Here is a 24,801-nt window from a genome sequence, read left to right on the forward strand (position 1 = left end):
ATGACATTGGTACCTAGTAGCGTAATATCCAAACACTTATATAAACGTTCTAGGACGTACAAACTTTATGATAAGACAAGACGAGACAAAGACAAGAGAAGATAGAGTTTAAGTATAATTATCTGCAATATCTACTATCTACTATATATATATATATATATATATATATATATATATATATATATACTAATAAGAGCCTAAGAGAATTAGGCCTATAATGGGTAGAAAAAATGATGGTCAAATTTTTTAATCAAATGAATGACTCAGATTGATTATATTTTAATTTTTTCTTGAGATTTCCTAATTTATTCTTAATGAATATGATTATCGGTTAACTTTTTCGTTAAATATTATATTTTTCGTTAATTTCTGTTAATTCACCGTTAACTTACTCATCGATTTCAATAATAAAGGTCTTAGGTTCGAACCACATCCCAACCAAAGTTGGCATAATTAGTATTCTATTTTGCTCTTATTAAATTAAATAATAATTTAGTAGCTACAAAAAAAAATAATACATATGCATTTCTTTAATTTAGAATTATGTGTCTACAATGCCTTTATTCAAAAAAATTATTCATTATTATCAATAAATTAAATAAGAGAAATAATTTCATTAGTTATATTGTCTTTATTTTTCTCCAATATAAAAATTCTTTACATTCAAAATTCAAATTCATCAATTGATTATATTCGCTACTACATTATTGTCTCTTCAATGTCTTTATTAAAAAAAATTATTCATTATCAATAAATTAATTAAGAAAAATAATTTCATTAGTTATATTGTCTTTATTTTTCTCCAATGTAAAAATTTTTACATTCAAATTCATCAATTGATTATATTCACTACATTGTCTATTATCATTTTTGTGCATTATTTTTTAATTAAATATCAATGTTATAATACAAAATAATGCTATATATTTATTTACCAAGTATTTTATTAATACCTTGAAAAAACTTAAAAAATTTAAATTAATAAAGCCAATTATATTAACTACTTGAGTGATTTGTTGACAAAGAGAGTATTCAAATCACACAACAAATTGAAGTGAGAAACTACCTCGCAATGTCCTTGTTTGACAATCAGCAGTTAACGGTTAGCGTTAGCGGATTTGACCAGCGAATTATATCAATGGTTGGTAAAAAGATATTTGAAAAAATTAGTTGTTTAAATTAACATTTAAAATGACCTAAGGGTATACATATAATAATAATAATAATAATAATAATAATAATAATAATAATAATAATAATAATAATAATAATAATAATAATAATAATAATAATAATAATAATAATAAATAAATAAATAAATAATAATAATAATAATAATTGTTTTAATAATAATTTTTTAAAAAATATAGATATGGGGAAATCATTTTCAAAAACGTTATGAAAATATTGTAAATTGCAATATTTGTATTTCCAGTGGGTTGGAACAAATTGTTGCTTCAAACTGTTGAATAACCAAAACACTTTCTTTAGCATTTTGATCTTTGGGTTACATCATGTTTACCAATCGTCCAATATCTTTGGGTTACATTATAATTAAAAATTTTAAATTTTTACTACATCTAAATTCCTTAAATTAGGAATTTCTTTATCCATAATAATTTATTCAACAATAATGGTTGAACTAAATGAACATGGAGCAAAACACGTAAAGGACTGGTGCCGTTGATTCATTCATTGATCTTATATATATGTGCATTCATTAAATATATAAGAACCCTTTTGCAAAAAAAATACTTGGTCACTATTTAAAAAAAGGTTTAGTAACAATTATAATGAATCTCTCATATTACATTGAATTCATATATATGAATTACATATTTAAATAAACAAATTAGACATTAAATTACTTATGTTGAACTTCTCATATATAATCTTGCATTTATATACTTTCAAATATTTATTTAATTATAAACATTGGGTAGAAAAATGACTGTCAAATTATTAAATCAAATAAATAGTTCAAATTTTAATTTTGCCTTGAGATTTCCTAATTTATCCTTAATTATATGATTATCCGATCCGTTAACTTTTTCATTAAGTACCGTTAATTCACCATTAGTCTAATTCTAATATTAAAGTCTAATATAGAATTATAACTACAACATTAATCTAAGTCTAATATTAAAGTCTTAATAGAACTCTAACTACAAATCTTACTGCTGGAATCTCCTTAAACAATTTTAGTATATAATTATATATTTAATATTTTATGCTTTAATTTTTATTTGCTCTCCCTTATGTCCCGTATTTGGTTTCAACCATACCCATACAACTATTTTATTGACAATTATAATCAATCTTGACTATATTATCTTGCATTTGTAAACTTAGAATTAACAATTTAAATACTTAAATTCAACATTCAATTATCTATGCATGAACAATTCTAATATAATTTTACCTTGATATACTTTAAAATACTTATTTAAGAAAAACATTGGGCAATATCTCAATCGCGCAATGCGCGTAAAAAACTAGTTATCATTAAATTTTCGTTATTTTCTTTCTGTCTCAGGTATGCTGTGTTGGTCCCGGTAGGGTCTAACGAGAGTCTAGAGGGGGGGGGGTGAATAGACTTTAATCGACTTTTTTAAAGAGACTCCTTTCGAAGTTATGCACAATGGAAATAATATCTTGATTTAAGTGTTCTTTGCACACTTTCGTTGAAATAAAAACTTAGCATTTGGTCGATATGATATGCAATGCACGAAAGTAATAGCTAAAAGTAAAGGGGTAAGGGGAGAGAGATTTTTATAGTGGTTCGGCTGTTAACGAAGCCTACTCCACTCTTCTTTCACAACTCGTGAAAGGGTTTGCACTATCACTCCTAGTACAAACTACTTCAAGCTGGCTTTCTTGATCACTAAGCCGGACAGCCACTTGAAAGGTTTTTCAACTCCTAGAGTTTACTCCGTCTCTATCAACTTCTTCCTAAGTTGAGATGTTGGAAAGATAATCTGATGTTTCTCCAACAGGTTGAAGCTTGTCTTGACATCTGGATTGATCGTCACTTGAGAAATAACAAGACTGTTTCAAGTTGTGAAGTATGAGGATGAATGTGTCTTTGAAAAACTTCACAACTGACACTGGTTATGAAAAACTTTAGAAAATTAAACCGTTTGAAGAGTTTTTCTTAAGATCGCAAGAGTGAGTTAACCATCACCTTCTTCAATGGTGAAGAGAGGTATTTGTAGGTGAAAAAATCCATCCGTTGGAGGGAGATGAAAATTTCAAACCTAAAAACCAGTGTGTAATACCTAGTGAGCATTGAGCATTTAATGCACTTGTACTGTATAGCCGTTGGAGCCAAAAGCATTGTGGCTTTTGTCCTTGATCTCTGACAAGATGGTATAAGTCTTTTAATGCTCATTGTCTTTAGTGAAAATCTTTCCTAGGACACTCTTTGTCCGAATGATTTTCCCATCTGAGTAATAGACAACATTCTCACTGCTTCACTTAATGAGTGTTGTCTTTTTACAAGTCTGTCCTTGACTTGTTCACTTAGGAATGAGGAACGAAAGATTGTCCTGATCTTTCGTCCTTCCTTGTTAGACGAAGGTTCCTTTTGTAGAGGAAGTCTATCCGAGACTTGCTTAATCCTTCATTCGTCTGGAAGCATCTTTCAATCATCTTCGAATCTTCATGTAGACCTATTATAATAGTCTCGTGCATGGTTTAACATTTCATGCTTTTGTCATACGAGACTTATCTAACAAACGAAAAATAGGGGTCTACAATCTATGACAGTTTGGTATCATCAAAATCTAAATACACTTGTTCCTAACAATTTTCCCATTTTTGATGATGCCAAAACCTATACTCTTACTATAAGGCTGAAGGATATCCTTTAAAGGAAAATTTTATTACAAAACTGCCCTATTGAAGAGTTTACATGAAGATCTACAGAAGCTATAAAGCTAGCTTAAAGCAAAAACAGAAAGTACTCACAGAACATGTAAAAGCAAACTTTCATTAATCAAATGCAGATTACAAATAAGGAGTACTGGAATTTAAACTAGATTATTACATGATTAAAAGATTCTGTTTCACCTGTTGTGCCTCCATTCTTTCTTTGTCGTCTCGCTCCTTCTTTTTCTTGAGCATATTGTCAAAGTCTATTTCATTGTTGATTGAAACTCTGACATCTCGGAGTGGTCTTTCCCGGACTAGATCTTCATATTTTTCTCCAAAATTAGCTCATGTAGTTATTGTAGGCTTCTAGAATGTTTCGTCCTGATACAATGCCATGGTTCCACCAAGTTACAAGCTCTATGGAGTTCATTCCTTCTACATAGCTTTTTCCAGATTCTCGGTGAACTTTTGCTATGGCATCATATTTAACATATATGTCTTCATCCTTTCCTATTGTCGAAACATCCTTTATTTTCTCTTGTATCTCTTGATACCTAGTGAGCTCTCGTGTCCTCAGATTTCTCGCTTCTTCTTGTTCAAGCCAGAGAGCTTCATTTTCTTCCCTTATCTTCTTGTTTTGTCACCATTGATAGTCTTGCCTGGTATGATTATCTTTCTTCTTGAGCCAGATTGGCAATTTATACCCTTCAAAGCTTTTGCCACTTCCTTTTTCATATTCCTCAAACTGGACGAATGCTCCAGATCCATCCATTGTTACTTTGTTGTCTCTCATCAACTTCTTCCGAAGATTGATCTTCTCTCGGTGAGATGGTCCAGCAAATGAGTAGACAGACTGTGATCCATAGGAAGGTCTTGGTCTTATAGATTCTCGTCGAGACTTGGAGGGTGCTTCATGTCAAGACTTTGAAGGTGTCTTCTGCTGAGACTTGGAATGAGGTGTTTTGTATCTATGATCAAAGGTTCCTCCTTCCCTTGTTCCTTCATTTCTTCTTTCGGGTTCCTTTCCTCTTCCTTCATCTGCATCATCATCATCTTTCTTGTGTCTCTTTCCCCCCCTTTTTGGCATCATCACCATCAGTAGGAAGGTCAGAAGGCTTCATAAGCGTATCAACTTTGATGGAAAGATCTTTGACATAGTTCAGGATCTGAAGTTGATACTCAGCTATGATAAAGATATTGTCATTGGCTGTATCAACCTTCAGACACGTAAAATCCACTCTTTCTTTGAGACCGAATTGGGAAAGCTTGAGCAAATGTTGTTCCTTTGCAATTTTGTCAAGCATTTCGGTCTGGTGACTTTGATCAAGAGGTTGTGGAACTTGCTGAGTTGGGAGCTTCTCCTTTTGATTTTCCTTCTTCATGGAGGATAGTTGTCCCAAGATAAGAGCCATTTGAGAGGACAGGTGAGTCATTACTTCAACATCTTCGATGCGTTGCTCATTGTATCGTTGATGTTGTTTGTGAAGCGCTTCGAGTGTCTTTGCAAGGAGTATTGCAAGTGTTTCAACATCAAGATTTTCATCATCAGTTTGAATTCCATGCTCTTTTCGACTGGGAACATGATGTTGCACACCCAGTGATGCTTCCTGTTTGCCATCACGAGGTGATTTCGGTATCCATGATTTTCCATCCTTGGAACGAGAATATAGATCAGTAGGGGGAATCATTACAGTTCTTCCAATGATGGGAGATCCGTCACTATCATTATCATCATTATCACTGGAATTAACATCACTATTTCCACCATCATCATTCGGGTCATCACCATTATCACCATCATCTTCGTTATCATCTTCCTCATTATCATCATCTTCACCATTTTCCTTATCAAAATCATCCTTTTCAGAATCTTCATCACTGCTATTTTTGTCTGTGTCTTGGACATGTTTTGGTGTGTTGTCCTTTACGGCGGTGTCATCATGTGTTGGATTCGTAACTTGTTCTTCTCGTGCTTCATTTGGTAGAGTGATGTGAGCATCAATATCTTTCGTGCCACTTGTACTGCAATGAGAATCATTCTTATACAGCTTTTCAAGCTCGGTTTTTATTTTGGACAGCCTCATAGCTTCCCTGAGGTTCTTCATTTCGGCTTCATATACTGGATCATCAAGCGGGGGCATCTGAATATCAAGACTGATCGGAGCTTTGTCTTTCCCAAGGCTACGATTTGTGATCTTGTACGAATATGCCCGATTTATTCTTGGAATCATAACAGCTTCATAGACATCCTTCGTGCAAAGCCAGTTAAGGGCAAAGACTTCTTCTTCTCGCATTTCATCAAGTTTGATAAGAAAGGAGTCGAGAGAAGACGTACGCCATTTCTGCCATCTCAGAACGCGTTGATACTCCTCGAAAATAGCTTGACGAAGCAGTTGATCTTGTGATGGATGCGGAGCTTGTCTGGTTTCATTGATCTTTTCTCTCGTCTCTTCTGGAAAGCCAGGTTCTTGTGGGAGACTTAAGAGATCAGAATAAGAAGGAACACACTTGTCATTTTCAACTATTGCAGGTTCTTGTGTCAGAATCGGGGGGACCTGCTATGCAACAGTAGGTTCTTGTGGTCAGGGATTTTCAGAGAGTTTTTCGCTTCTTCATTCCCCGCACAATGGTAAGGGCTTGAGAGAATTTCTGGACTGTAGAGACACTTTCGGATTTATCTTCCCCCTAAGTAGCGGGGTGTAACCGATTTCTTCCTGAACTTGGAGAGGGTAGAAGGAGGAGGTGGAGCTAATCGAGTCATGATTTCTTGTGCTTTGTTGTGAATTGGTCGAAAGTGAAGCTTGACATTAGCAGCATGTTTGATGTCTAAACATTCGCCTTCGGACGAGTCTTCGATTTGAGTGTGTTCAGAACTGCTGATTTGATGAACATGTGGAGATGAAGGTGTGACTTTGTCTGCAATTGTCACAGGTTTCGGTAAGGGGTTGTCCGCCAAGGCTGTTGATGATTCGAGAGGCGTTGAAGCTTTGACTAGACCTTTCGGTGACCAATGATCACTCTGATCCTCTTGAACAACAGAAAGGGAAGGTGACGAAACTTCTTCGGAAGAGTGCTTGACCTTTCGTGTTCGCCTTTGTCGCTTTGGCGTGGGTTGATCACTCTCAGAGGTAATCTTTCGTTTGGACTTCGTTTTTGATTTTGACTTTGGAATGGGCATATTCAATTCAATTGCTCGTTGCTTATCATAGCTTGAGGGTTTTGACTTCATATGACAAACTTTCAGGCCAGGCGAAATGCTTTCTCTTAGTACAACTTTTTTGAAGCTGAGCAAGTGGCCTATCATGACACAAATCCTGGAGGTTGTTCAACATAGACTTCTTCCTCAAGAAGGCCGTTTAAAAACGCACGTTTTACGTCCTTTTGAAATACCTTGACGTTCTTATGAGCAGCATAGGCTAGGAATATTCGAATGGCTTCAAGTCTGGCAACTGGAGCGAAAGTTTCATCAAAATCTATGCCTTCTTCTTGACAACATCCTTTAGCTACCAATCGTGCCTTGTTCCTGAAAATCACTCATTCTTCACTCATTTTGTTTCTGAAAACCCATTTGGTTCCAATAACATTATGATGAGTAGGTCTTGGAACAAGTTCCCAAACGTTGTTTCGTTCGAATTGATGAAATTCTTCTTGCATGGCTGTGACCCAGTCTGGATCACTCATGGCATCATCAATCGTTTTTTGCTCCATTTGTGATAGAAAACATGTCATCATATTCTCGTGTATTGAAGCACTAGTTCTCACTCCTTCTTGAATGTTGCCAATTACTTGGTCAAGCGGATGATCTTTTAACCATCGTAGATTCGGTTCGAAAGATGTTGATTGACCTTGTGTATTTATCTCGGGTATGTATGGTAATTCAACATATATCATCGGTTCGGGTTGAGATTGTGACGTAGATAAGCCTTCTTCATTCGTAACTTCAGTCTCAACTTATACTTCAGATTCGATAGATTGACATCCTTGATATTTAGTGTAATCATCTTCATGGTCCGAATCTTCTTCTTCTTCATGATTTGGTTCAGCTTGTATGTTCAGATTTTTTATCGATATGACTTTTTGTGCAAGCTTGTACTTTCGTCAAATTTGACATGGATAGATTCTTCAATAACCATGGTTCTTTTTTTTAGAATCCTGAATGCTTTGCAGGTTGAAGAATATCCCATAAATAGTCCTTCATCGGCTCTTTCATCAAACGCTCTTAAGTGATTCTTCCCGTTGTTGTGAATGAAACACCTGCATCTAAAGATGTGAAAGTAACTAACAACAGGTTTCTTACCTTTCCATAATTCATATGGGGTCTTGTTGTGAGCTTTGTTGATGAGAGATCAATTCTGAGTGTAGCATGCGGTGTTGATGGCTTCGGCCCAGAAGCGTTTGGGTAGTCCTGAGTATGCTATCATTGTTCGTGCAGCCTCCTTCAGGGTTCTGTTTCTTCTTTCGGCTACCCCATTTTGCTGAGGAGTTCGTGCAGCCGAAAGTTGATGAAAGATTCCATTTTGTCCACAGAAGTCTTTGATAACTTTATTTACAAACTCTGTCCCTTGATTTGACCTGATTCTTATTATACTGAGACCCTTTTCGGTTTGTAGTTGCCTTAGCAATTCCGACAGTACTTTCTCAGTCTCATTCTTTTTTCATAGGAATTGTGTCCAAGTATATCTCGAGTGGTCGTCTACAACAACAAGAGAATACTTTCTTCCACTCAGGCTTGCAGGATCGACTGGACCAAATAGATCCATATGCAGTAGGCTTAGGGGACGAGAATTTGTGTATGATGATTTTGACTTGAACGATGTTTTAATCTGCTTTCCTTTTTTACATGCGTCGTAGATTTTATCCTTGACATAGTTTACTTTCGGTAAACCTTTCACATGATCTTTCTTTGATAGCTTGTTAATGGTCTTGAGATTTAGATGGCTCATCTTGTTGTGCCATTCCAGGCTCAAATCTGCATTGCTAGTAGCAACAAGACAAACATTAGCCTTAGAAAGTTACCAAGCGACCACGTACATGTTCTTCTTTCGTTTTGCCGTGAGGACGATGTCACCATCTTCAGTGCTGATGACTTTGCATTTGTCTTTGGAGAATTCTACTTTGTAGCCTTTGTCACAAAATTTACTAGTGCTTAGCAGATTGAACTTGAGTCCTTCAACATGTGAGACACCTTGAATGGTCACTCCATTTCTGATGATGTCTCCGATTCCTTTTGTCTTTCCACTTGATTCTCCCCCAAATATAACCTTTGGTCCATCAACTTCTTTGTAATTGCTCAAGTTTGATTTGTCTCCGGTCATATGTCTTGAGCATCTACTATCGACATACCATATGACTTGTTTTTCCTGAAATCAAAAGTTATATGACTTTAGGTACCCCTTCGGTTTCGGGTCCTTGAGGGTTAGTAGTCAATTTTGGGATTCATATGAACCTAGAGTTAACACGACTCATCCTTGGTCCTTTGTACCCATTAAAAACTTGATAATCATAATAAATTTTGGCAAAATTTTTGGCTTTGTATCGACTTTGAAAATAGTCACCAGGTGGATTGCGATACTGCTTAGAATAATTGGTTTGTTTATGCCGATGTATCTTCTCAAATTGCGCTTTTGATAAGGGTTCAGGATAAACAAGCCAATCCTCTTCGGATGGTCCACTCCATCTGTTGCCTATCATTGGTTTTCTAAGTGTCCTCTTGGCATGTCTGTTTCGTTCTTCTTTCGGATTTCCTCGTAGAGGATCCTTTCGTGGATACTTAGAACGATTTTGCCTCTGATTCACATTTGGTTTCACCCTTGTTTTGGTTATTTCTTGTAGGCTGACCTTTTTGACGGTATAGACTAGGTCTATTATCTTTCGGTCCATTCCTTTTCACATTAGCATTATGCCTAGGGTTGCCTTTCAAGTAATTCCCATTTCGGGGTTCCACAATTCGTTGTACAGCCTTTCCTTTCGGTTGGCTTGTTGATTGTGGTTGATCATGATTGTTAATCTTAATCATTGGCTTAGACATTTGGGTAGGGCCTTGAACAAATGTAGACTTAAAACTTTCGTGTGAGTAATTGTCTGTGGGTTTGTTCAAAGGAATATGTGAAGGGGAGCTGAGGTCATAACCAATTCCGGTTCTTTCCCCTGGCGGTTTTGATCCATTCACCAATCAATCCATTAAGTTGGATGAATTGTTAAATGAATCAAGAACCTCACGCAATTGTTGCTCCCACAACTCTCTTTCTGTACACTGCTCTTTAAGAAGAAGAACTTGCTTTTCGAGCTGATCTTTTGCGATGGCTAGCTTAATGTTATCAATTCTAACTCGCTTTAGCTCATTGTAGCTGATCAATAGTCGAGAGTTCTCTTCCTTTAATTTAGAGTATGTGTTTTTTATTACTTTGAAATCCATCATCATCTCAAAGATAGTTTCATTTGGATTTCCTTCACCATCCGAACTAGGTTCTAATTGATTTGATGAGGAGGTTTGAGAATTTACCTCGTCATCATCAGCCATTAAGCATAGATCACTTGTTCCTTCTTCCTGACTGAATAGGCATAGAAGATCTTTTTCTTCCTCTGAACAATCACTTTCTGAGCTTGAGCTTGAGGTGCTTGTTTCGGGTTAAGCTTCCTCAGCTGGTTCATTGACCACCATTGCCTTTCTCCTTCTCTCGTGTCGAGAGCTTGATGATTCCAGTTTTTCATTTCGCTTGCTGGATTCGACTGTTTCTTTAGGTGAACTTTTGCTAACACTTTGATCCTGATGCTTGCTGACTATTGGATGAGGACAATTTTCCTTGAAATGTCCTGGCTTTCGAAAATTATAACATAGCATCTGCGAATCCATTGTCTCTTATTATGATAGTCTTGGAAGTTATTCTTCCTCATGAACCTTTTCATTTTTCGCACAAACAAAGCATATTGTTCATCAGATAAGAATTCACAAGGGTTAGAATTCGACCTGTTTGATGTTGATGCTTGTTGATTAGCCACCAAGGCTATATTTCTTGTTTCGGGTTCTTCAGATTCATTGGGCTCGTGCTCGAACTCGTATGCTTTAAGATCGCTGAAGATCTTACTAGTGCTGGTTGTCTTCATATCTCTGTGATCTCTCATGGCTGTCACTTTCATCTCCCAAGATTTTGGAAGCCCTCGAAGAATCTTTAAGTTCTTCTCCTTTTCAGTTGGCTCCTTTCCAAGATCCGAAAGATCACCCATGAGTTTTGTGAATCTAAGCTCCATATCCGTGATGGCTTCATTTGACATCATTTTGAAATCTTCAAACTTTTTCATGGCCACGGTGAGCTTGTTGTCCTTCAACTGTTCATCTCCTTCACCTAAACTCATGAGAGTGTCCCAGATTTGTTTTGCTGTAGTGCATTTCCGTACTCTCGGAAATATCGAATCATCTAGAGACTTGTAGAGGATGTCTCGCGCATCATTGTCGAGGTTTGCCCTAGTCTTCTCATCTGAAGTGAGTTGCGATTTTGGCTTGGGTATCAAGGCTTCTGGATCTGCTCCTTGAGCAGTTGCCTGAGTGTTTACCATCATCACGACAATAGGACCGGTACTTATCAAATCCCACATTTCATCATGAATAGCCGAGAGATGCGCTTGCATTCTCACTTTCCAGTCATCAAACTTTAAGAGATTAAATGCAAGATGCCTAGAACGGTTAGAATGCTCTCTTTCCATTTCTTTCAGAAAATTTGTGCAAAGAAGAAAAATTTAATTTAAGGAGATTTTGCAAAAAGGGATCTACCAGGCAGTAAAGCAAAAACGTTTACCGTAAAGACAACTGCTCTGATACCACTAGTTGGTCCCGGTGGGGTCTAACGAGAGTTTAGAGGGGGGGGGGGGTGAATAGACTCTAATCGATTTTTTTAAAGAGACTCCTTTCTGAGTTATGCACAGCGGAAATAATATCTTGATTTAAGTGTTCTTTGCACACTTTCATTGAAATAAAAACTTAGCGTTTGGTCGATATGATATGCAATGCACGAAAGTAATAGCTGAAAGTAAAGAGATAAGGGGAGAGAGATTTTTATAGTGGTTCGGCTGTTAACGAAGCCTACTCCACTCTACTTTCACAACTCGTGAAAGGGTTTGCACTATCACTCCTAGTACAAACTACTTCAAGCTGGCTTCCTTGATCACTAAACCGGACAGCCACTTGAAAGGTTTTTCAACTCATAGAGTTTACTTCCACTGCTGGAAATACATGAATTTCCGACGACTTTTCCGACCACCATAAAAACTGGTCGGAAAAACCGACTTATTATCATTTTTCCGGCAACCGCAAAAGATGGTCGGAAAGCGGTCGGAAATTCCAACCACCAACGCAAGGTGGTCGGAACTTCCGACCACACTCATGAGTGGTCGAAAATTTCAGCAGCTTGCATTTATTTTGCATTTATTTTCCGACCATCTACAAAGGTGGTCAAAAAATATTGGCAGCTTGCATTTAATTTGCAAAAAATGTCAGTAGCTTGCATTTAATTTACATTTAGTTTCCGACCACCTACAAAAGTGGTCGGAAATAGCTTTATATATATACTCCTTCTGCGTATTTTCAGAACATTTTCTCTGTTTTTTTACATCTTTCTGCTCATTTTTTCCTTGTTGCAGGTATTCTTTCATATAATCTTCTATAATAGTGCTAAAATGAAGTTCTACTACATCATATATATCATATCAAGCTAAGGTATGTGTATATATTATTAGATCTTCCATTTAATAAGCTATACTTTTTTTTAGATCTAGGTTTGATTTTTTTGAATACTTATTTAGATTATTTATTTTATGATTGAATAATGTATAGTGTGCATATATGTATATGTGTTTGTATGTGTGTATGCTTATAATTATTTGTGTATTTTTTTTAATTGCATTTTATATGTGTGTATATTTATTAGTGTGCTTGTATATAATTATTTAAAATATTAGTATTATTTGTAATATATTTATATATGTGTTTGTATTGTATATATGTTTTTGCAGTAGTTTTACATGGCTAATATACCTGAACATCGAAAATGGATGTATAACCGATTGTTACTCGGAAAAAGGGGGTACACTGATGAGTTCTTAATGGGTGTTGAGGAATTTGTAAATTATGCAAGCACGCTTCCTATATACGAGGTTTCAATGAAGATTAAGTGCCCATGTAGTAAGTGTAAGAACAGAGTACATTTGTCTGCAGATGATGTTCGTGTTTATTTGTATAAGAAGGATTTTGAACCGAATTATTGGATTTGGACGTGTTACAATGAGCTCCCCCCTCAATACAACCACATATGAATGAGGGCCCTAGTGAAAATAATCGGTATGAACAAATGGTTTTTGATGTATCTGGTCCATCATTTTTTCCACTAAATGCCGAGAATGACCAAGATGAAGAGCCACATAGTAGTGCAAAAAACTTCTATGATTTGTTAAATGCTGCGAGACAACCTTTATCAATGAATGTTAATGAAGAAATAGAGCTGGCATATACATTGAGGATGATGAATATCAAGACAACTTTTAATATACCGCAGCTAGCAATGCAGAAAATGTCTCAACGTAATCCACGGCAAAAGAATAAAAGGTTGATGTCCCGACCACCAATATCTAATTCTGAACAAAATCAACTACCAAGTCCATCAAATAATGTTGCAAACTCCAGCCCACCATCAAATAATGTCGCAAACTCCAGCCCACCATCAAGTACTTTACCACAATCCAGCCGAAATAGCGATTCAGAGCGTACTATATCAGCATCACCAGATAATGTTTCATCACCTCCAATTTCACCAAGCAATAGGCCCACAATACACCCCATTGGGAACAATTCGTAAGTCATATATTAATAATTGTAACGTGTTTACCTTTATCTCTAACATTTATAATTTGTTACAGGTTTGAGCCATGCAAGGCAAATAGGGAAGTTATCGATTGCATTACTAAAATATTCCCTGATGCAATAAAGTCATATAGTGCTGCTCCTAGACATATGAAGGACATCTGGTTTAATGAGTTCAAGGTAAATGAGTTTGTAACTGCTATTAGTAAATTAGTTTATAATTGCTAAAGGAAACTGCTAATATGTATTAACAGAATACATGCATGCATGTAATTAATATTCCTTTACTAATTACAATTTGTTTTTTTTTTTTTAATTTTATCAAAAGAAATTATACAAGTGGAATCCTGAAGATGAGGCAGTTATTCAGAGAATATTTCACCGAAAGGCTGCTAGGAGACTGTCTGACACATTGTATGAGGTTCGTAGCAAGTTGGCAGACGGTGATCCACCACCACAATGGATGCTTGATCCGGTTTTAGCTCAATACCGCATCATGTGGGATAAAGAGGACTTTAAGAAAACTTCCGAGAAGAATAAAAGAAACAGAAATTCAGACTGTGGGGGATTGGGACCGTCGCTGCACACTGCGGGTTCAATTCCCATAACTGAGCATAGAAGAAGATTGGTAAGTCATTTACTATTTAAATACATTTTATAGTTAAACAAAAATATTAATATTTGGTTTATTGTTCTTGGATAGAAAGAAAAACTTAGTGAAGAGCCCACGCATGCAATGTTGTTCCAAGAAACACACAAGCGCAAAAAGACTAATGAGTTTGCTTGCAAAAAAACTAAACTAGTAATGGTAAGATACTATATTTTCTTATTTTTACTTCATGACGTGACAATCATTGAATTACTCTCTACTTTGATGCTTCATTTGTTTGCTTTCACAAAGTTTCATTGCTGGACATTTCCACTTATTACTACACATTTTAAAACAAATCTGACTTTTTTTTTCTGATCATTTTCTGTTAGCTGCTTTGTATGTTGTTTGCATTTCATTTTTAGCCTTCCTTCTACACTGAACTTGACATATCTGCTTATAGGCAAATCTGAGGACTTTGAGGTTTGTTGGTATGGGTTTTTTTTTTTTTTTTTTTTTTTTTTTTGAAAAATTGACTATTACACTGAGTCTATTTGACTGTTTCTATAAACAATGCATCTAAGATTTTTTAGCTAAGTATAAGCAGCTACATCTCCCATGGTTGTACATTGAACACTTATTGATAGTTAAGGCATCCTATTGTACTTGATGGCATTAATTTTAATTGATTATAATTATACTACTTTTACTGCATGTATATTCATTACAGTTATCTTTATTGAAATTTGGATTGGATTATTGTATATTTTGGATTATTGTATACTCATTACAGTCTTATTTCATTAGTGTATATTTTGAGTTGGATTAATTTTACTATATATTCTTTCATTAGTGTATATTTTGAGTTGGATTAATTTTACTATATATTCATTACGTACTGTGTACAGCTTCTTCATTATTTTTATTAAAATATGGATTCTGTATTTACTGTTATAAGAATTAGATTATTTGCTTGCTCTAAGTAATATTATTGTAGCTAATATTTGTTTTTAAGTAGTTAATATTTGCTTATTTGCTTAATTGAATTATTATGCAGTAGCTAATATTTGCTTTTCACCTTAATTAAACTATGATTAGATCTTGTAATTTAGGCCTCAATAATTGGTAGTGAAATAAATAAAATAAATTTTACAATTTTATTCAAAATAATACGTTATATTTCCTTGGTTTAAGTATATAGTAGTATGTACAATACAATTTGGTTTAATATTGTATTGTCAAGCAGTACTGCTTTCCTTGGTTTAATTAGCTTAATTGAGTGATGGTAGGCAGCTTCTTTGTTTGAAAAAAATATGGTCCCTTTCATTTGAGTGATTGTAGGCACTAGGTAGTGCTGTTAAATGCAAAAATAGATGTCAAATCTGCCAAAGTTCATTTAGTTAAGATGATAGTGGTTTAATGTTATTATCTTTTGATTATTCATGTTGGAATTGAGGTAGGTTTTCATGGTTGATTAGTAATCTTATTATTCTTTGATTATATCCTTCGAATATGTGAATATAGGAGGTTGCAGCTGAAAAAAAAAAACAAACTCAACCTGAGCTTGGAGATTCAAATGTATGGTTTGAGGCAACCGGTGGTCTCAAGAAAGGAGGGAACGTTTTTGGATTCGGATCGGACACCCCACACTACTTTCCTGAGGTTGTGAGGCAAAAGAATTCCAAATCTGGGCAATCATCCTCTCATGTAGCTTGTGAGGAAAAAATTAACCAACTACAAGAAGAGAACAAGCAGTTGAAGGATAGATTTGCATTGATGGAAGCTCAAATTGCTGCACTTTGTGGTTCAAATCAGTTGTGTTTCCAATCTATAGATCCAGTCGGTAGCCATGAAAGTAGTGGTGTTGGGCTAGATGATCTTGGAATGAATGATGGCACGCAGTCTCCTATGCAAGAACAATAGGTCAAGATTCTAACTTGTTTTTGATGCTACTTGTGATGTAGGAAATATTTTGATTTGTAAAGTAGCATTTTAGAATTGGAAACTAACTTGTTTTTTATGCTACTTGTGATGTAAGAAATATTTTGATTTGTAAAGTAGCATTTTAGAACTGGAAACTAGTGTTTTGAAAGTGAATGTTAGAATTGAAATATTATGTGAAACTAAATTTGTTATTTAAATATATAATATTTGTAGTGTTATGAATTTATTACTTGTTTTAAAATTGGTAAAGCAGTGAAAAAATTGTAGAAAAAGCAAAAATAAATAAATGTATTTTTCTAAAAAATATATTTACTGGTTGCTGGAAAAACAAATTCTTGGTTCCAGATTTCCGACCATGGGGTGGTCGGAAATTTGGAACTCAATCTTGGATCCGGATTTTCCGACCACCGTGGTGGTCGGAAATCACGGGGATATGTCCAATTCCAAGCTCGTCGTTGTGTTCCGACGACTCTATATAAGATGGTCGCTACTTCCGACCACAAACAAGGTGGTCGGAAGTACCGACAAGGCATTTTCCGAACCCCCCAAATGATCGGAAAAGTGGTCGGAAGAGACGTTTCCGACCGGATTTAGTCCATTTCTGACCACTTTCGGGTGGTCGGAATTTTGTTGTTTTCCAGCAGTGTTCGCCTCTATCAACTTCTTCCTAAATTGAGATGTTGGAAAGATAATCTGATGTTTCTCCAACAGGTTGAAGCTTGTTTTAACGTCTGGATTGATCTTCACTTTAGAAATAACAAGACTGCTTCAAGTTGTGAAGTATGAGGATGAATGTGTGTTTGAAAAACTTCACAACTGACACTGGTTATGAAAAGATTTAGAAAATTAAACCGTTTGAAGAGTTTTTCTTATGATCGCAAGAGTGAGTTAAACAGAACCTTCTTCAATGGTGAAGAGAGGTATTTATAGGTGGAAAAATCCATCAGTTGGAGGGAGATGAAAATTTCAAACCTAAAAACCAGTGTGAATTACCTAGTGAGCATTGAGCATTTAATGCACTTGTACTGTATAGCTGTTGGAGCCAAAAGCATTGTGGCTTTTGTCCTTGATCTCTGACAAGATGGTATAAGTCTTTTAATGCTCATTGTCTTTAGTGAAAATCTTTCCTAGGACACTCTTTGTTCGAATGATTTGCCCATCTGAGTAATAGACAACATTCTCACTGCTTCACTTAATGAGTGTTGTCTTTTTACAAGTCTGTCCTTGACTTGTTCACTTAGGAATGAGGAACGAAAGATTGTCCTGATCTTTCGTCCTTCCTTGTTAGACGAAGGTTCCTTTTGTAGAGGAAGTCTATCCGAGACTTGCTTAATCCTTCATTCGTCTGGAAGCATCTTTCAATCATCTTCGAATCTTCATGTAGACCTATTATAATAGTCTCGTGCATGGTTTAACATTTCATGCTTTTGTCATACGAGACTTATCTAACAAACGAAAAATAGGGGTCTACAATCTATGACAGTTTGGTATCATCAAAATCTAAATACACTTGTTCCTAACATGCTGTCTGGGTTGTTACAACATCAATTTTAACACACCTCTGATATGAAACTTTATATCCCAATTTTCTACATTTTCAACAAAAGTATGGCAAAATAATTAACATTTAACTTGCCATTCTTTCTTCTCACGACATATAATATGGGTGTTCAACGGCAAAAAATATTCTATAACAAGGTGGACCCGAATCTAAAAATATACAATTTATATACTGATTGTTCACAATTTATATATTAAATGTTTACAATTCAAATTGTAAATATTCAGTATATAATTATGTAAATTGTGTATTTTGAATGTCGGTGCACCTTGCAAGGTAGACCCAGGTCCATGGCATAACTGTTGGTGTTCAACGGGTTCAACGTCGTCTTATGCTTTACTTGTTTAAGTCTCCATAGGCCATAGCTCCAATTACCACAAATTATTGAGTTATTGTGTGAAGGAGTGACCCTCACTTCACGACATGACCTCTTCTCATCTTAAGGTTCAAATTAAATCAAAAGATTAATTTGAATGGACCATTGTTAATTGGCGACACATAAAATGAGATGAAGAAAGTATATGTATATCGTCTTTGTTAATTTTAAAATATTATATTAGTTATAATTAATTGTTGGTGTATAAGAAAATAAGTGATTAAAATTATTAAATGGTTGGTGTATAATGAAATAAGTGATTAAAATTATTAAATGGTATAGGATATCAACGCTACACTATGCTTACTTCCCAGAGTGACCTTCTATAAGTCAGCTTAACCATAGAGTTCATTGGTTATATAGTTGTCATATACTTATTAAAACCAATTATTGATAAGTAAGTAAACATTAACCATTTAACCACGGTTAAATAGTGAGATGTTGAACTCGGTCCTCCAAGCCGCAATCCCAACAAATGGTAATAATATTAATGCACTTATAATATAAGTAAAAAATAAAAAAAAAATACAATCAAAATTGAAGTTTAAAAGCTAATACAGAATTCAACTAAAGAAGATCCAACATAATATTAAATTTGAAATACATTAATTATCTTAATTTTTATCACAAGAATAATAGAAACAAATCATCATATATATTATTCCCAGATTGAGCATATAGCTAATTTGCTGAAATGAAGGGGTTGCAACTTGCAATTATCTTCCAGCAGCAGCCGGAAACTGCATATGATGTTTTAAACTATCATACTCAGTTGTTGTTATACTGAAAGTAGCATCATATCCAAAGGGGATTGGTTGCCCAGTAAGTAGAGCCTCTGATTCAATTGAAGTCCCTAAATTATTGGTCCATGGATGTTTTGATGCTCTCCTCAACCCACTTAGTTCCACAGCAACTTCCTTCATTGTTGGCCTATCCTCCCCCTTCACATTCAAACACCTTTTGGCAAGCAAGGCAACCTCTTGTAACTCATCATTGTTTTCCTCAGATACAATGTTGGCATCAAGAATTTTGAACGGTTGATTCTCTTTCAACAATGAAAGGAAATACTGAGATAGATGTCTCTCTTTTTCTGGACCTTCAAAAGATAGAGCCCTTCTACTTGTTAGCAACTCTACGAGGACAACTCCAAAACTATAGACATCACTCTTTTCTGTTAAATGGTTGGTTTGCAAGTACTCCGGATCAAGATAACCAAATGTTCCTTGCACCATTGTTGTCAATTGAGTTTGATCTTGAGGGACTAATCTCGATGCACCAAAATCTGATACCCTGGCGGTGTAGTCATCATCAAGGAGAATATTTACAGATTTAACATCTCTATGGATGATTGGGGGAGAAGCTGCAGAGTGCAAATAAGAGAGGACCTCAGCTGTTTCTGTTGCTATTCTTAAACGGGTCGACCAAGATAATGCCGATGACATGTCTTTGTTGTGTAGATGTTCGGACAACGTCCCATTGCTTATGAACTCGTAAACCAACAACGGAATTTCTGTCTCTAAACAACACCCAAAGAGTTTAACAATGTTTTTGTGATTAATTTGGGAGAGCACAATTACCTCATTGATGAACTGCTCGACTTGGGTTGGGTCCATCATCTTGGCCTTTTTAACGGCTACTATCCTGCCATCAAGAAGGTGTCCTTTGTAGACAATGCCAAAACCTCCTTGACCAATAATTCTAGTTTGGTCATAGTTGCTGGTGGCTTTTTTAAGCTCCTCGGCAGTGAAAATTCTTGTTGTGCCAGAAGATGTACTACCTTGGGCAATCCTTTGTTGCAGAATCATTCCTCCATTGTCTCTAAAGAATTTGTCTCTCATCTGTACTGATTTCCTTTGTCGATATGCCAAGTACAAAGAAAAACAAATGACCAGCAACATTATAGTACCTAAAGCCGCACCTGCAATAAACATTTCTTAATTACTTAAACATGTGTTGATGGTAGTATCTATCACTTGAAGTGTTGTTAAATGGCAATAGATTCTTACCCAAAGCAATCATGTGCACATTGTTTCCATGTATACTAGGTAATTGGCAGCCACCTTTCCCATCATCTTTGTAACCATCCTTGCAATGACAGGAAAAATTGCCTGGTTTATTCTTACAAGTGAAGTTTTCAGAGCAGTTGTGCTGCCCATTTTCGCATTCATTAATATCTGTAGAGCCAATGAACAAGAAGGGTAAATTAAAGGGACCGGTATGGCAAAGAAGAAAGAAAAAAGAAAAACAAAAACACTCTGAAAAATGAAATTGTACATATAGAAGTGTAAACCGTATATACGTACCTAAGCAACCTGGCTGAAAATATGGATTACCTTCGTAACCCTTCTCACAAGCGCACTTATAACCACCTTCAGTATTTGTGCAAATAGAATTTTTTGAGCAGCTGTTCTTCTCTCCAACCTCACACTCATCAATATCTGCAGACCCAGTTAACAAGAAATGAAGATGTACAAAACACAAGGAGAGCAAACAACATATGATGAGTGTAGAGCTGTCAAATCTGGGTCAGCCCGTCCCGCCCCACATATACATAGAAGTTGAATATTTACAATTTATTTTTTACAAATTTATAAAAATTCATCATGTAAGTTACTCTTAAGTTATTTATAAAAAATTATTTTAATTATTATTTTTAAAAATAAAAAATAAAAATTTTAAAATTTGTAGAAGGGGAGGTAACCATGGATATCTCCACCTTCAATTCGTCCATGGAGTCAACCATGGCTACCCCTCCTTCGTGGAGCAGTTATACTTGCCTCCCCTTCATCAAAATCAAACGAAGGAGCTGAGAGGCAGCCTTGGTTGTTCCCTCCTTCATCCAGATCGGACAAAGGAGGGGACAACTATGGTTGTCTCCATCCTCGTCCAAGACAAAGGTTGAGGTAATTTTCCTCGTCCAGTTACCCTGCTCTTATTTGATTATGTCCTCATATATTTATGTATGCAAGAGAGAGAGATAAAGATGGTTAGATGGAGATAAGAGATGACATGCATACCTTGGCAACCAGTGAGATAAGGATTACCTTCATAACCCTCCTTACAACCGCAACGGTACCCCTCACTGTTGAAAGTACCATTGACGAGAACACACGTGGTATTACCTAAACACACGGTAAGGCATAACTGCTCGGAAATGGTCCAGTCAAGAAGCATCGTCAGTGGCGTTTCCCTCTCCAAATCCCAGTTTCTGGTGGTAAGGAGAGTGGTGGAAAAGTTGAACTCCTCTTTCTGCACCACGAACACGTAGTTGCAGGGAATAACACCGGTTATATAGCTATAGTTATTATTCGAGCTATCCACCGAAACGTACACGTTCCTAGCCACGTTAGGAATCCCGGTCTCGCAACACCCTAAGCCGGAGCAACTCCCTTCTTCAATATTTCCTATGTTGCTACACGTGGCGTTACAACCTTCGACTCTATAGGTGCCGCTCTCGCCATAGCCGTAAACGTAACCAAAAATGTCGCAACCCACAGCGACGAATTTATTGCCGGTCTGGTTGACGTACAATATCAACGATTGACTCGATGACTTAAAAGAAAATATGTTGAGTCGGGGAGTGTATTCACCCTTGTCATAACACCGTCGAGCTACGTAGCTCTTGACGTTCATCTGCCCATCAACTGATATCCTTCTTACCTCTACATTACCGCCGTGTCCTAAAAATGGGATAGGAGAACCATTAGTGGAAGTAGCATTGTTGCAATCGATGAAGAAGCCTCGGTTTAGAGCACACTCATCTGTCAACCCAAAGGGAAATGGGATGCTAACGTTCCCACAATGATCAAGGCAGTTGGGTTTGGCTATGGGATAATTACTTTTTGATGTGGCGGCAGTTGGAGCAAAACTTACTACTGCCAACGACACAAGTAGTAGTAGTACAAGGAATAAGCTCATGTTGTTCGACTATACACTTTCCGAACGATTGGTTTGTGTTGAATTCTTAACCAACATTATTTGTATCTATATATATATAATGCAATGCCTTCTACTTGTGGGAAGTCCTCTATCTCTCTTTCTCTCACACACACACTCTCTCTCTCCCTCCCTCTCTCTCTCTCTCTCTCTCTATATATATATATATATATATATATATATATATATATATATATATATATATATTATGCCCTCCAGTTGTGGGAATACAAACATAAGACCAAATTATGAAATTTCTAACCACCTGAAAGTGATCTTAAATCAAATCGAGCAAAAAGTAATCGGAAATTTCATAATTTCTAGTAGTGAAGTCACCAAGAGGAGGAAGACCAAAGGTTGTATGTATAAAGTCTAGGAACACCTAAGAAAGTAATATTACATATATCATTATATCAATGTAACAAGTCACATCTAGGATGAATAGTATTTTAAAAAATATATATATAATGAATGACTTCAAATTATACAACTTGAAATGAATGCGATACAATATTTATCTCGTATATATTAATGACTTTAAATTTCGACAAACTTTGAGTGAATGTTAATGTGTTTTTGTGTACTTTGCTAATGCTAAGGTACTAATAATAATTTTTATTTGTATTTTTTTATCTTTGCAAAATAACTAAACTAATTTATCGCCAAAGGTCTTGTGGTGGAGTGACATAGTTGTGCCTTCTCAAATGAAAGATCTCAAGTTCAAATTCTGGTGTGGAGACATTGATTCTTTGTGCTTCAATAGGTTTAAAAAGTATTTATAGATAAATACTACAGAGTCACTAAGTACTCTTTTTTTTTGAATGCTACTAGCTCTATTACATTGTAGTATCTGTTCATATACTTTCTCAACCTACTGAAACACAAAGAGCTAATAACGCCTCCACTAAGGCTCGAACTCACAACCTTCCAAAAGGAAGTCCAACCCGAGTACCATTGGACCACATAGTCCTGGTGAGTCACTAAGTACTCAAAAGATTAAAAAATAAAAAAATTAAACTTATTTATCAAAAAATAATGAATTATAAATTTAATATTTACATTGACTCCCCAAAGGTTATGTATATTACGAGTGCTTGACGGGGGTAAACGTCGTCTTATGCAACCAATTATAACTTATCTCGGTCAATGTCCCCAATATTACGCTATGCTTGATTTCTACATCGCAAGATTCTTTAATGGGGCAAATTAGTCAGTTTGCGGGATTTACTGGTTTATCTAACAAAATAGATCTTGATATATATATATATATATATATATATATATATATATATATATATATATATATATATATATATATATATATATAGAGAGAGAGAGAGAGAGAGAGAGAGAGAGAAAGGAAAGTTCAAGTGCGGCAGTGCGGTTAATTGTAGGCCATTAGATTAGATAAATCCAACGAATCACATTCATCCAGGCTTTTCCGATATTTTCGCGCACGTTCTCACACTACGCGAACTGCAAGGTTAAAGTCGTCATTGGGCACCTGAATATATCAAATCATAGTGTTGTGTGTTTTATGTTCGTTATTGGTGCATTATTAACCTTACTGTGGTGTATTTGAGGATTCGTGTTGGTGCCAAGTTCAGGTGCGCCCGCGCCTTTCCATGCGGTCAGTGCGGGTGCACTAATAGTTATACGAATATACACCATCCATGTTAGAAAATGCATACAAAAAAAAAAAAAAAAAAAAAAAAAACATGCACAAATTAGATACGCATCACCAGAACGCACCATTAGGTATGAATAAAAGCATCACATAGTGTTCAGAAATACACCATTGCGGTGGTGAGTTATATGGTGTATTTTTTGGGTGTGTTGTGTGTTTTTTGGTGTATTTGTGCATTTCATTGTTGTGCTTTTTCCTAACACTATTGGTGTCTTTTGTTAACACTGTTGGTGTATTCTGACAAGCGACCGATATAAATGACCACTACAATTACCATAACACCCCCCACTTATCAGGACGCGCTTAAATCTTTAAATCTTCAGAAATTAGCCGCTGCCGTTAGATTAAGCAAAATAGACGATGCTGATATTGTTGGAGGATAAAAATATAATATCCTCCCTTCCGTTTTATTGCTTTTATTTTTCCTTATATAAAACCAGTGTATCGCTCATCATCAATAATATCGTCTCATCATCTTTCTTCTTCATCTTCTCTGCACCTCTTCTCCTCCTATCTCTCATCACTCATGTAGCAGAATCCAACATGGTATCAGAGCGGCGGAAGCTCACCCGCGCTGCTGCATTTTCCGGTGCCGGAGATGTCAATGAAGCGAAGTGACGCCGACACCTGAATAGCCAGTTCATCCAAATCCTAGTTAATCCGCAGAGGATAATTCCGATCCATCCGCAGAGGATGCGTAGCAACAAAGCCTATGCTCGATCACCAGTTAGATCAGCATCGTCAATGATTTCGCAGAGGAATCTGAGTTCGGAGAAGTAAAATTCCGTAGCCGTTCCGCAGCGGAAGGAAGGAACTCCGTTGATTCCGAGTCGATCTCCAGGTCGGGCGATCTCCACAGCCGTTCCGCAGCGGAAGGAAGGAGTTCGTCTGGCGATTCCGAGTCGATCTCCAGTTCAGGTGATAGCCATAGCCGTTCCGCATCGGAACCTGTTCACGAAGAGGAACTACAATCCAGAAGGTCTGG

At 36.0% G+C, this 24,801-nt stretch overlaps 1 protein-coding gene across 1 annotated transcript; it reads right to left on the minus strand.

The window, feature by feature from the left end:
* Positions 1–18,695: 18,695 nt before the first annotated feature.
* LOC109193242 (wall-associated receptor kinase 2-like) lies at positions 18,696–22,154 on the minus strand. Its single transcript, XM_019344084.1, has 4 exons — positions 21,211–22,154; positions 20,497–20,631; positions 20,200–20,367; positions 18,696–20,111 (listed from the first exon to the last, which is right to left on the minus strand). Exons 1-4 carry the CDS (start codon positions 22,109–22,111, stop codon positions 18,910–18,912), a joined length of 2,406 nt encoding a protein of 801 aa, XP_019199629.1. The 5' UTR covers positions 22,112–22,154; the 3' UTR covers positions 18,696–18,909.
* Between the last annotated feature and the right edge of the window lie 2,647 nt (positions 22,155–24,801).

The sequence above is a fragment of the Ipomoea nil genome, unplaced genomic scaffold (assembly GCF_001879475.1).
Source record: "Ipomoea nil cultivar Tokyo-kokei standard unplaced genomic scaffold, Asagao_1.1 scaffold1848, whole genome shotgun sequence".
Classification (NCBI taxonomy): Eukaryota; Viridiplantae; Streptophyta; class Magnoliopsida; order Solanales; family Convolvulaceae; genus Ipomoea; species Ipomoea nil.